We start from the raw sequence: 13,575 nt of genomic DNA, 5'->3' as shown, positions 1-13,575 counted from the left end.
ATGGCACCGACAACTTTGTTGCGGGGCCATAAAAACCTAAACAAAATATGCGAAATGTTCATTAACTCAAATTTTGTTCAAAATTGACCATAACATTTCATCTGCTACCAGATTTTATCTAATTTATGAACAGTATTCAAAATAAAACAATGCTTACATGTCAAACCCTATCATCGTTTTTTAAGTCTCTGTTCTCATATTGGTTGCCATGTGCTGATGGAATCATCACAAATTTTTTTTCAACTAGATACTCCAAGGATGATTGTGGTCAAATTTAGTTTCAAATAGCAAAGTCATTTGACAGAAAAAGAATTTTGTAATAATTTACTGGCAAACAAAAGACGAAGGACACTGAGTGAAACTGGAATGACTCATAACGGAAAAAGTATGGTCCAGATGAGCATACAGAATCAAAATGCATAGTTTATCAAAGACAATATGGGAAATTTAATATGTATTTTGAAAATCACATGCAATTAGCCATTATATACTTAATCTGAACTTTTTTTTAAAAAGATCATGTTTGTAGAAATAATGCCTCTCATTTTCTAGTACGATGTTCAAATTTGCCAAAACTGGCTGTAGGTTTCAGAAAGCTCTAAGTTTTAAATATTCAATAAATGTATAATGAAATGTCAATTACATTATTATTCATATCATTTATAAGATTTTCTAAGAAATAATTTGCTTTATCTATGATAGATGCCACACAATTTTGTGCAAGACTATATGAATGACACAAACACTTTGTTATGAGACTAAACGGTAAAACCTGTTACATTGCATATCTAAAGTCTATTCTTTTTGTCATATGTGTCTTATTTAGAATCCAAACAGAAGAATATACATGACAATATCAGCTCCCTGTCTTCGTGCTGAATATGGCAAACATTCTAGTTAACACAAGTGTCAGCAAGTTTAATAAAATGAAATGTAACAATTATGTTGAAATAATGACTTTTCAAGATCACAGCAAAATAAGTACATAATATACAGATAATAAAATCTGTTCCCCATTTCATACCCTCCCTGAACCTGCAGATACTCCAACCTTCTCCTCTTAGGCAAACTCTGGCTAGCTTCAATCTTTCTATATAAAATAGCATTATGGCCATGACACCATAAAATGTTATGCATCTAATAGGTAGATGCAAATAAAAATAAATAAAACATTTAATGAAAATAATTAACAATAACAACGATTGTTTCCATTGACTTGTAATATAATAATGCCGATTGAATGTAGCTCATATCAAGTTCTTCCCAGTAGTGTCCTAATCTCTTCTGAAGTCTCTAACTCTGAGGGTGAAAGTCCATCACTATCTTTCAGTGATTTGTCGGCACCATGTGATAACAGTATCTGCACAGCCTTTGGATGTTCACAACTAACAGCTGAAAAAAATATAACAATTCTCATTAGTTCAATTCTATGCATGGGCCATGGGGTTAGAATAGAGATAAAAGTCTTAAAAATAAAATGAATCAATATAATGCCTTTCATCTTTATTAAGATTGAAATAAAATAATTAAATCATGCAATGCAACAATAAAATTTGACTAATTTGAAATAATAAACTAAACATTATCATTGAACCATGAAATCAGGTTGAGGCGAACTTTATTCTCAGGCCTGTAAGTTGCAATGATTCTACATTCAAAATATAATTGTACTTTAACTTATTGAACCATAGAAGTGAGTTCAAGTGTTAGAAGAAACTTCCAACCATAAGGCATCTGTATAATAGAATTTGATTAAGCAGTTATTTTACCTACTGTAATATAAAGTTTCAAACAAGGAGCTAATGTTTCTGCAGCAATTGTATGCTTCTCATACTGTAGCTTTTGTTAGAAAATAAAACTCACCATAATGAAGTGGAGTCTGATTGTCTTCATCCTATTAAGAATAAGATTTCTTGTTTAATAACTTTCAAGATCAGCAAATATTTTACATTTCATTTATAATAAGCAGTTGCTAATAGCATAAGCTTATAGGGCAATTCTTCAATTAATGATTAAAACAGTATGCTCCTATTCCACGTCAGAATTTACTCATTTTTACCCTATGAACTCACAAATTATTTTGTTTCTCAGTCACATGAGTGTTGTTTTTGGGTGTTTGTTTAAATCAAGTATTTTAATCTAACAAAATTGATGTGAATGCTTCTGTTTTCATAGCCTGGGATTTGGGGGTACTGCACAACAAAGATTTTGCAAGAATCCCAGCCTAATTCTATCAATCACAAAAAAACAAGTAAAACTGCGAGCTACTGCTCACTGATGATACCCCCGCCGAAATATTTAGGTAAACAGGAAGTTTTTGAGTGATGAACTGAAAACACATCCCACAGTATAACTGATTTATAAAAACCCCGAAACCAAATTTCAGAATTCCTTGTCAAGTAGTTCCTGAGAAAAATGCGACGAAAATTTTCAACTTGGCTTTTATGTGTAAAATGATACAAGTGTCCGGTAAACAGGAAGTTGTTGAGTGATGAATCTGAAAACGTATCACAGGGTATAATTGACTTATATAAACCCCAAAACCAAATTTCAGAATTCCTTGTCAAGTAGTTCCTATGAAAAATGTGATGAAAGTTTTCAACTTGGCTATCATAGGCGGATCCAGGGGGGGGGGGGGGCTGGGGGGCCCGGGCCCCCCTTTCGTGGGAAAAATTGTTGATTATATCGGGAATCATTGAAGCATGACTGGAGCGGGCCCCCCTTTAGTTCAGTCAGCGGGCCCCCCTTAGGGAAAGTTCTGGATCCGCCACTGGCTATTATGTGTAAAATGATGTAAAATGATACAAGTGTTCGGTAAACAGGAAGTTGTTGAGTGATGAATCTGAAAACGTATAACTGACTTATATAAACCCTGAAACCAAATTTCAGAATTCCTTGTCAAGTAGTTCCTGAGATAAATGCGACAAAAATATTCATGGGACGGGCAGACTGACGGACTGATGGATGGATGGACAGACAGAGGTAAAACAGTTTTTTTGAAAGCAGGGGTATAAAAAACAGTAACCCCCGTTTTTGAAAGCGGGGGTATAACTATCCAAAAAATTGTTTTAACGTTATCTATCCATAAAATAAAAGCAGATTTTTGACATATTCACCTAAAAACAAATTATTTAAAGATCAGTAATTACTAGGGATGTCAACAAGTACTCGAGTATCGCTCGGTAGTACCGAGTATCGATTACCAAAATGTTATCCGACTAATTGGTTTCCTGTTAGAATAGTGTTGCTTTCGAAGTTTAAACAAAAATGTTTTTATTGAGATTGCACCCTCCCTCCCTGGAAATTATATATTTGAATTAAAATTTATAAAAATTAAATTGCCATTCTAATATTTGCATTTAACTGGACCCTGGGGGTTAAGCAAGAAAGCATAACACTTCTTACACAATCATTCCATACAGAGATTAGACAAACTGAAAATTTCTTAAAATGGACTAAAATTTCCTTACCTGGATATCAATATTTGCCTTTTTATTCAGTAGACATTCTACCATTTCACTTAAACCTCTGTCACAAGCCCAGTGCAGTAAGGCCATTCCCTGCAATTAATTTGTCAAACAAATACATATCAACATGAGTAGTTAACAGTTATGTTTTAACTTCTATCGTACTGTTGTATTCTTAAAACCTTTAAAGTTAAAATAATACATTTTCACATATATATCAGATGATATTTAAAAAAAACTGTGAAAATCTTTTTGAACCTTTCGTTAAATAAATATTCTTATAATGATACTATTGATGATTATGCAACATGCAGTGGTCAACAGTCTAAGTCTAATAAAATTGATTTTGCCATGCATTGTGATCAATATACTTGAAACAATGATATAACAGCACTGCTATATCATATCAAAATAACAAGTCATTTGACTACGATCAATCTTCATTTAATAAAATATGTATGAAACTGTCATGCTTTGTTGATAAGTCTTAACAAAAAAATACTTTAGAAAAATTCTTTAAAATTCGGTTTAAATCGGCTTAGTAGTTCAATTTCATCAAATGTATTCAAGATTTCAAAAATCATATCTTCAGAAACCTGTATTTTGTTCTCTTTTCTATATATGTGATTGAATTTGTGCAAGACATATTCAGTACTTTAAATAATACAATTATTGATTACTAACTGCATCATCTAAGCCATTGATGTCAATATTTTCACTTTGCAGTATTCTAGACATTTGGTTAATGTCTCCTTCTTTACACCAATCAAACACTGTCTTGTTTTGATTGTCTAACTCTGAGTCTGTGTTAGACATCGTGCTCACTGATATCCAGGATGATCCACCAGTAGATTGCTTATCATCAATAGTATCCATCTGAAATTAAAACTGTGTTAACAATTTTTTATTGATAAACCTTTATAAAAAGAAACCTAAATGGATTCAAATTTTGACTGTATTCATCACTTTTAACTAATTAAGAGCATCAATAGAACATGATGATAAGAAAACATGGACCACTCTTAAGAAATGTTCTATCTTTAAAATTAAATTCACTATATATAAAGAAATAGGATTTTACATTATACTATTAAAACAAATACTAAAATACAACTCCTGGAAATATTCACCTGGTTGTGTTTCACTTTTTATAATCAAATATCTATTGACAAAATGATCAAGCTGGATAACTAATGTATTACTATATTGCTATAATGATATTCACCTCCGCTTCCCATCCAGGGTAAAGTGAAGTCATATGTGAAATATATTCCAACATGGCCATTTCTCTTGGCTTATCTCCAAGTTTCTTCCAAGCTTCCCTATATTACAGGAAAAAAGATTTTTTTATATAAACCCCTTAAACACAATATGAAATGTATGTGTAAGTGGTTTATGCAATAAACAAGAATCTGAATCCCCTCTCTCAATAAATATAGATAGTTGGTTAACAGTAGTCAGTCAAATTTTGGTTAAAACAGATTTGGTACAGTGTACATGTATCTGATTCAAATCATATAAACAAAAAGTGGCCCAATATTTTGTTACTTGTAAAAAAAATTCTGAAAACAACTTTTTGGGAGGGCAATGCTTCTGACAATTACATTGTGTATTTACAGCAAGTTAATTAGTTCTCTAGATTTGCTAGCAGGTCCAACAATTAAACAGTATACATTTAACCAGTGCGGAAATTGAGTAAAAATGTGTTCATATGTCAGTATTTTTTTATTTGTTTCATCATGTTTGGCTCTTTTTTCGCCTGAACTTATTTTGCTGTTTTAGTATATAATTTTGGATCTTTTTTTTTGCTTCTGCCATTCATTGTAATCCAAAAGTTTTATACATTTGTTTAACATTTCTTATAATTACCATTTCTGTTTGCCTTGAAAATCAAACATCCCTGGCTTTTTGGAATTACATTGTCCTTCTGTTGCCTAAAATGGAGTTGGAAAACTATCACATTATATTACTCATGTTACTTTTATACTTCATTTATTTTAAACACAAAAAGTCAAATCAACAACATTGATGAAACCAGCAAATCTTTGGTTTATCAATTTGCTTAAAAAAAATTACATGTACATGTATTCACAAATGGATATCAAAAACTTCTTTTGTTTAATCTATATGTTGCTTATCTTGTCAGTAACAATCCCTTAGTAGAACATTTCAGTACAGCTTACACAAATACCAAATGATGCTATAAACATGTTAAAGCAGGGATTACAGTTTCAGCTCTGCATAATGTCATAACTGCTCTCTCTGGCCTATTGGAATTTCTTTTCTGTCATCTACATTGTCAAAATTATTTTTATTTTGCTGTATAAATATTGTATTTGCAAAACAATTAAGGTCAAGAAACAATATAAAACGCAAATACAATTTTTTTTTACACAGTTGCCAAAAAAAGCTATTACTTGATAATTTATCAAACATTATCAAACAAAAGAAAAAAGAAAGAAAACAAATGTTGCTGCCATTGTAAACATTGGTAACATATATTATATGATTATTGTGTCAATTATCTAAACCATTGTAATAAATTACTCTGCTCTTGGTTATTTGGAATAAAATATCTTATCTTATTGATACTACAACAAATTCAAATAATCAGTATATTAATTTTAAGGGCGCACTACGTTTGCACGCATTTGGGGATTAAAATGTTTTACTTTTGCCCGCATTTATCTTACTGGTAAATGCAGGTAAAAAAGGGTATATAATGAAATATAAATAATATAAAAATTCATTTACTTTGAAAATATATTTTAATCATATGTTGTTTATATATATATTGTCTTCTAAGACAACATATAAAGTGTGGGTGATAAATTCTGTTATAACTTAAGGCATACATGTAACTTCATTGCGAATTTTTCAGGATGAACAAGTACCCCGAATAGTGATCTCTTTAAAATTTGTAAATAATCTAAGTTAGTTTGTAAAGTGTTGTCAAGGCACGGACATTTGAAGCTTTTTTCATATTTTTTTTAATATAGCAAACAGAGGGAAAATCCTTAATATATGATGAGTATTAAACTTTCCAGATTGATAGAATATAATGCAACCGACTTATCCTGCTTGTATCTAACTTCTACCTCCTCGTGGGTGACTTAGACTAAAGGAAAAGGTACTTTTACTTACAAATAATTGAATAAATTTATAGATAAATAAGTGTTATTGCCTAAGCTTACATGCGTTTACCTGTCAAATAAATGCGCTCAATTGTAATGAAAAGCTGTGCGCAAACGTAAGGATTTTTGCGTGCAAATGTAATGGTAATGCGCATAAACGTAAATGACACTTAATTGAATTGAAAATGAATTTGACCTCACTCAAGGCAGTGAAATATGTTACATAAATCTGTCATTCGCACAATTGATATGTCTAGGACAAATAACTAAAATGTTGAAATAAGTTTAGCATATATTTCAAAGTTTGGAACAAAAATGCCATTTTTGGCATAAAAATGGAAATATCTTTTTTAACTCATCGGTGACCTATATTTTTTATTATTGTTTTCTAATGAGCTGTACATAAACTAAATAATTATAAAATTTAAGCGATTTCTGTAATTTAGTTCTTTTTTTTATTTCAATACTACCTGTATTTCTCCTATTAGTTCAACAGATAAAAGGACATAAAAAGAAATATATGCTTCTTTCGGACGCAGATTGTGAGCTTAAATGAACTGTGACCCCATTTTTTTTATTTCATTTTTCTATTAAGTATATGATAAAAGATCATTTATAGAAAAATATAGCGAAAACCTTCATTTAAAAAAAAATATTTATACCCTCGAGCCCCCTTAAAGCGGGGGTTTAATCCAATAATTCCGTAATTTTTTACATTTTCAAATTAAATAAACTGAATGGAAAATTTCCCATGAAGATTTCTTAAATGGCTTCAATATTATTACAAACAAACGAAAAGTTTATTTAACGTCTTTTGCAACTTTTACCTTTATTTTTGTTGTAAAGAAACCTTTCTTGTTTGATAGCCAAGCTAGTTTGTGTTGATTACCATCATCTGTTTCACTAATCACTAAAGATCAAATCCCTTAATCAAGGATTTGTATATAGACCTAACCAACATGATAATTGGTATGTGCTAAAATCAAAATTTGGCAGTGTCTACCCGTACCTGCGTGCTGGTATGAATGGTCAAATTGCTGTTTGTAGGCTATGCGTACCCACATCCGGTTTTATAATAAAATGGCACAGGATCGGGATGAAACGTGAAATATATACAGAGTTTGTTGCAATAAGTGAATAAATTGATTAAAACTACACAAAAATTAGTGAAGAATTTAAGTTTAACTGATTCAATTTTTCCGGTATTCAGGGTGGCAAAACATTCCAAATAAACTTGACAGGAAAAGGGCCTTATACAAAAGATTTGTTTTAAATTTTTAGTTTTAAATCAAATTTGCCACGTTACATATGCATTCATTAGTCAAGTTTATTTTTTCTTATGTCGAATACTTCTAGTTTTTCTATTGTAAACCGTTAATGATATAATGGATATGTCTACTTTTAGTGCTTTCCAAATGGAATGTCCTTTTCACTTTAAACTTGGAGTGACTAATTTAAAAGATGGGCAAACATTGGTTTAATTGGCATTATTACTCGCTTCTTTAATTTTTATATAGACATGGAAGCTTTAATTTTAGAAGTTTTAGATATTTTTAAAATTTCAGTTTCTGTTTTACATTTTACTAAAAGATTATTTTTAAATCTGATAAGGGTATTTTTCAAATGCAGTTAAATTTAATTCTTTATATTGGCATTTACAATTTATAATAGTATTAATTTTTTAATATGTTTTTCTTTTACAGGGACTGTACAGTACGTTTCATTTTCCATCAGTGTGCACACAGGGGTTTGCATACGTATAGATAGATAACCCTTCAAATTGTAACAAACCACTGTGGTGTGCATTTAATATGCAATTTTTATTGTGTATTATTATCTAATAAATACAATTTGAAAATATTATTTTTCATACTCTTCACTCGTTCTACACAAATTCCCCATATTATTGATAATTTTGGTTTATATTTCACCACAGACATATCACGTTTCTTTTGGGATCTGATGGCATTTTATTATAAAACCAGATGTGGGTACTACCCTACGAATGGTAATCTGACAATTTGTCCCTGCATGCAGTACGCGCAGACACTGCCTTAAAATTTCAGGTGTCATTCCGTCATTTCAAGTGTTATTTGGATAATGACAGTGAAATTTAGTCATTCCAAGTCTCATTCAGATAATGACAGTGTCATTTGGTCATTTATGTTCCCTGTCACATGATTCAGTGGGATAGACAACTGTGGAATCATATAATATCATGTATATTACAAAAATTTGGGGATGACTGAGTGCATGCGGCTGCCATTTCTCAAAAGATAATGGAGATGGGTCAACCTTTTTTTCTATAAAGGGTAGTGAAAAACAGCATTGTAAGACAAGTGCTGAAAACTGTCACTTGTAATATAAATCAGTTTTTGACTTCTGTTTTGAACTATTTTTCAGATTTTTTTGAACATTTTCTTGATCAACCATATAATTTAGCACCTGTTTGTATCGGGCATAAAAATATAATAGATTGTCGCCACTCTGAGATCCGGCAACGTGTCGAAGATACTTTGATGCACCCTCAAATAAATCTTTTATATCTTCTTGCGAACAATCGCCGAATTCGTCTGCCATGATGGCGATTGTAAATCTCATCCGTTAACGGGTTTTCATTTCCGTAAACACTAAAACATGTACTACAGTATCCGTAAGGGACCCAGATTTAAAAGTCAACTTAAACACTAATATCATATTTGTATAATGTTTTGTCAGTGGCATTTTATATATGTTATTTTATTTAAACGTGTTTACATTTTTTTTGTTTAAATGTACTTAACTTATCATATATTATCTTTTCTAGCCACGATTTCTTATCTTATGATAAAAGAGGGACGAAAGATACCAAAGGGACAGTCAAACTCATAAATCTAAAACAAACTGACAACGCCATGGCTAAAAATGAAAAAGACAAACAGAAAAACAATAGTACACATGACACAACATAGAAAACTAAAGAATAAACAACACGAACCCCACCAAAAACTAGGGGTGATCTCAGGTGCTCCGGAAGGGTAAGCAGATCCTGCTCCACATGTGGCACCCGTCGTGTTGCTTATGTGATTACAAATCCGGTAAATAGTCTAATTCGGCAGGTCACATTCATGAAAGGGAAGGGGATTGTAGTTACGACGTAAGGAACATATCCGATATCATTTATGAAACGGTTATTCCATAACGGTCAACCAACTCGTGATAAAGATGAACCGATTGCATCGACGTAATATCATGGGCTTCCCGTTTGTGCCTCGGTACGCTGTCCTGAGCTGGCTCGATGAAATAAAACTGAAAATTGAAAAAAAAAATAGTGCACTGTCTCATTTATTATTTGCAATATTCCTGATTGAAATCTTACAAAATGGATGAACATTATGATAAAATTTGTCTTAAAAGCATAAAATTTCCGTTTTAATGATGCACAATAGATAAAGGGTCACCGACTTCGTTTTTACAATATGCATCATTAAAAAAATGTGTTCTTTGGGGAAACAATCCAAAAAAAAAAAAACAAAAAAAAAACACTATCTAATCGTAAAGTCATCGCGTTGCAGACCGTAAAACGTTGATTTTTGACGATTTTCACTTCCAACAAGATAACAAATTGATTATGAGACAAAACGAAGTAGGTATAACCATATGTCATAAATTATTTTACACATTAAAATAGAAATTTATGCGTCGACAACATATTAGTTTTTTTTAAGAAAAGTCTATGGAAAAGAAATTAGAGATTTGACTACTTTAAGACAAATTCAAGAAAGTTATTTGCTCCGGTTGTTCGCCGATTTTATGTGCTTTCTATACAAATATTCACCTATATTGAAATAAATAAATCTGTTATATTTCAGATTATTAAAACGATAAATGTATAAGTTTTTCGATTTTTAGTTGTAGTTCATCGAGCCAATTTATGACAACATACACAAACGGAAAGGTCGTGATATTGTTAAAGCCTGACTCTGAAATAAAGTAGAGCAAAGTTGTTTCCTTGGTTAATTATCTCTGTCAGTGATGTATGTTTAATAAATACATAATAAGTATATCATTATGCCAGCAGTATACGGGACTTCATTGTTAAAATATTGCTGATACATATTCCGATTTGAGTTATATTAAATTCTTGAAACATATTATAACAACCTTGATAAAGTTTTAATTCCTTTGCACTTCACATGATCTTCCATTTTCTTTTTAGAATAATACTGATTGATATGACTAAACACCATGGTAAACATTCAAGGGATAGATCAATTCAACGCCTTAGTTATTATTTTTAGTTTGAATTAATTTGATCAACTGCATTTTGGTTTTAGTAAAGTACTTGTTAACATCACAAGGAAAAAGTATTATTTAAATCTGTATAAATGGAAATTTCTATACATTCCTTATATATATTATTACAATTGAAACTTCAATTTTTCAATTCGATTTAAAAACCATTCACCGTTGCTATTTACCTTATCAACAAACTTTAAAATTAATAGAATTCAAATATTCAATAAATACAAGCATCACTATTCACTTCATTGTATGCCGGTGAAATGAAAAAGTTATTCATTTGGATATTTAAATTTTTCACATTAACCGAGCCAACCGTCAAAAAGAAATCATTTCCATTTCAAATTTCATTTATTTCTTTTTGCTTCGAAAGAATAGCTTTATACCAGTGAGAAGTGAATTCGATCTATCTACTTCAGATTTCAAAAACTTATATGTAAAACAACCTATTAAATTCAGCGGAAATTCTCATTATGTCAAATACGAAAGGGATAGACAGTCCATCAAAATCTTTAGTCCGATCCAAAACTGTGATTATGGAAAAATCAAATGTGATCCATCGAAAATTTGACGAAACTGTCTTGATTTGTGGAATTTGTTCAAAATGGCTAAACACACCAAGAACTCTGCCGTGTTTGCATTCGTACTGCGAAAATTGTTTGGCAACAAACATTAACGAATTCATTACACGAAAAAGCGAAAAGAAAGACGACAGCAGAAAATCCAGAGAGTATGAATGTCATCAGTGTAAAAAGACCATACAACTAAAGAGTGCACCAACTCCAAACAAATGGATAGAGGCATTTCCGGTCAATCATTTTCTAATGGATTTATTGGATATAGAATTATTAAGAAGAGGTGAGAAAACCTGCGGTCCGTGTTCTAGAAATGGTGATACAACAGTGATATTGTCTTGGTGTAAAGAATGTCGCGACGGCCTCTGTCAGAATTGTGCCAAAGTCCATAAAGGAATGCGCATATCTATGGACCATACAGTACTTTTAAAGGAGGAGTTTATGAAAGAAATGGAATTATTGAAAGATCTTCAGGAAGAATGCAACAAACATACCGGAAAAACGCTTGATTTATTCTGTGTGCTAGAAAAAGAACTTTGTTGTCCAAATTGTATTGCAGAGGAGCACCGTAGATGTGACAGAGTTATTTCCATTTCCGATGCCGTTAAGAAAAGTAAATTAGAGAAAGAGCCAGAATTTCTCAACAAAACTTTGGAGCAATACGGAAACAACATAGACGGAATGATTGGTGATCGATCAAACCACCTGATGTACTTGGAAGAGGAAAAAACCCGACTTCTTGAAAATTTTGCATCGATACGTATTAATATCATCAATATCCTGGACAAACTTGAAAAAAATCTAAAACGGGATATTAGTCAAATCCACAACGCAGAAGTTAAGAAGTTACAGATAGAGATGGACATCAGTAAACGAATGCTTTCAGCTGTATCTAACGCTCACAAGTTGATGAATGTGGCTGAAGTACATGCTTCCGATTCTAGACTTCTGCATATGATGGAATCCATTAGAACGCAATGCATTTGGTATGAGGATGCCATGGGAAAACTGCGGTCTCAAGTCCAGGATTGTCAATATCTGTTTGAGGTGGGTCATGCTATAGAAGTAATGCAAACAAAGGTAAAAGAAATGGGTAAAATATCCGTGCGGTACTCCCCGTCAAAATTACCGCCATTTCCAAATGTTATTTCCGTTGAACAGAATAATACCCATTCAAACCTTAATAAGTCTACTCTTTCCTTGCGTGGAAAACGTTCAGAGATGGTCAAAACCTTCAGTGCGCATGAACATGATGAGGTGAATGATAGTTGGTTCACAGGTGCTGCGTTTCTTTCAGATGGTCGGCTAGTTTTAGTTGATAGACAGAACAGAAAAGTTAAACTGTTTGCAAAGAATTATCGACAGCTAAACAGTATAAAATTCAACTCTAAACCGTGGGATGTGACAGCCATAAGCCCCTCCGAGGTTGCAGTGACACTTCCGGAAGAACGAGCAATCCAAATTCTGAATGTCAGCGATATCGGATTTTCTCTTGGAGATTATTTGATTACAAGTGAAGCATGTTATGGATTGACATATGTCCGTGGTAAATTTTTCACTCTGGCCTACGATGGATTACCACCATCACTAAAAATCCTGGATACTGACGGAAAAGAACTGGCATCAGTTGCATATGACGACGATGGGTCGCAGCTGTTTTCCCGTCCTATTTATATAACTGCGAACGGGAAAGGTACTATGATTTACGTTGCCGACGAACGACGTGGATCTGTGACAACACTAATCGAAACAGCAGAGCATTGCTATTCCTACTCAAGTGTAGATTTAGGTCATGCAGCCGGTCTCGCTCTCGACAATGAAGAAAATTTATACGTTTGTAGAAATCACGCCAAGAGTGTCCAAGTAGTTTCTCCAGAAGGTGACAGAGTAAAGACTCTTATATCACATGACATGATATCATATCCTCGCGCTATCGCTTTTGATGTAAATGATGAGCGTTTGCTTATAACTCAAGGAGACAAGAGTGAGGTGAAAGTGTTCCAGTTAGTATTATAACTGATCAAGTCATAAACTTTTATACTTCATGTATCTAATAACTTTAAGATTAAACTTGAAAAAATATACTTATTTGTGAATTTTTTAAAGCTCTGAAAAGAT

At 32.1% G+C, this 13,575-nt stretch overlaps 2 protein-coding genes across 2 annotated transcripts; one reads left to right on the top strand and one right to left on the bottom strand.

The window, feature by feature from the left end:
• Window positions 1-902: 902 nt before the first annotated feature.
• On the bottom strand, window positions 903-9,210 carry LOC143064621 (acyl-CoA-binding domain-containing protein 6-like). Its single transcript, XM_076237567.1, has 7 exons — window positions 9,047-9,210; window positions 5,337-5,401; window positions 4,693-4,789; window positions 4,152-4,343; window positions 3,471-3,560; window positions 1,864-1,894; window positions 903-1,392 (listed from the first exon to the last, which is right to left on the bottom strand). The coding sequence occupies exons 1-7, from the start codon at window positions 9,200-9,202 to the stop codon at window positions 1,253-1,255; spliced, it is 771 nt and encodes a 256-aa protein (XP_076093682.1). The 5' UTR covers window positions 9,203-9,210; the 3' UTR covers window positions 903-1,252.
• A 1,911-nt stretch (window positions 9,211-11,121) lies between these two features.
• LOC143064620 (protein meiotic P26-like) lies at window positions 11,122-13,541 on the top strand. The gene has a single exon (XM_076237566.1). It carries the CDS (start codon window positions 11,356-11,358, stop codon window positions 13,471-13,473), a length of 2,118 nt encoding a protein of 705 aa, XP_076093681.1. The 5' UTR covers window positions 11,122-11,355; the 3' UTR covers window positions 13,474-13,541.
• The last annotated feature ends 34 nt before the right edge of the window (window positions 13,542-13,575 follow it).

This window comes from Mytilus galloprovincialis, chromosome 2 (genome assembly GCF_965363235.1).
Source record: "Mytilus galloprovincialis chromosome 2, xbMytGall1.hap1.1, whole genome shotgun sequence".
In the NCBI taxonomy this organism is placed as follows: Eukaryota; Metazoa; Mollusca; class Bivalvia; order Mytilida; family Mytilidae; genus Mytilus; species Mytilus galloprovincialis.
The sequence above is the reverse complement of the archived record's forward strand: the minus strand, read 5'-3'. Positions and strand labels throughout refer to the sequence as shown.

Coding starts and splice junctions, on each gene's coding strand:
- LOC143064621 (XM_076237567.1), bottom strand. CDS start 9,202: ATGAGATTTACAATCGCCATCATGGCAGACGAATTCGGCGATTGTTCG. Junction 4,344..4,692: donor ACCCTGGATGGGAAGCGGAG/GTGAATATCATT, acceptor TTTTAATTTCAG/ATGGATACTATTGATGATAA. Junction 1,393..1,863: donor TCAGACTCCACTTCATTATG/GTGAGTTTTATT, acceptor TATTTTTTTCAG/CTGTTAGTTGTGAACATCCA.
- LOC143064620 (XM_076237566.1), top strand. CDS start 11,356: ATGTCAAATACGAAAGGGATAGACAGTCCATCAAAATCTTTAGTCCGA.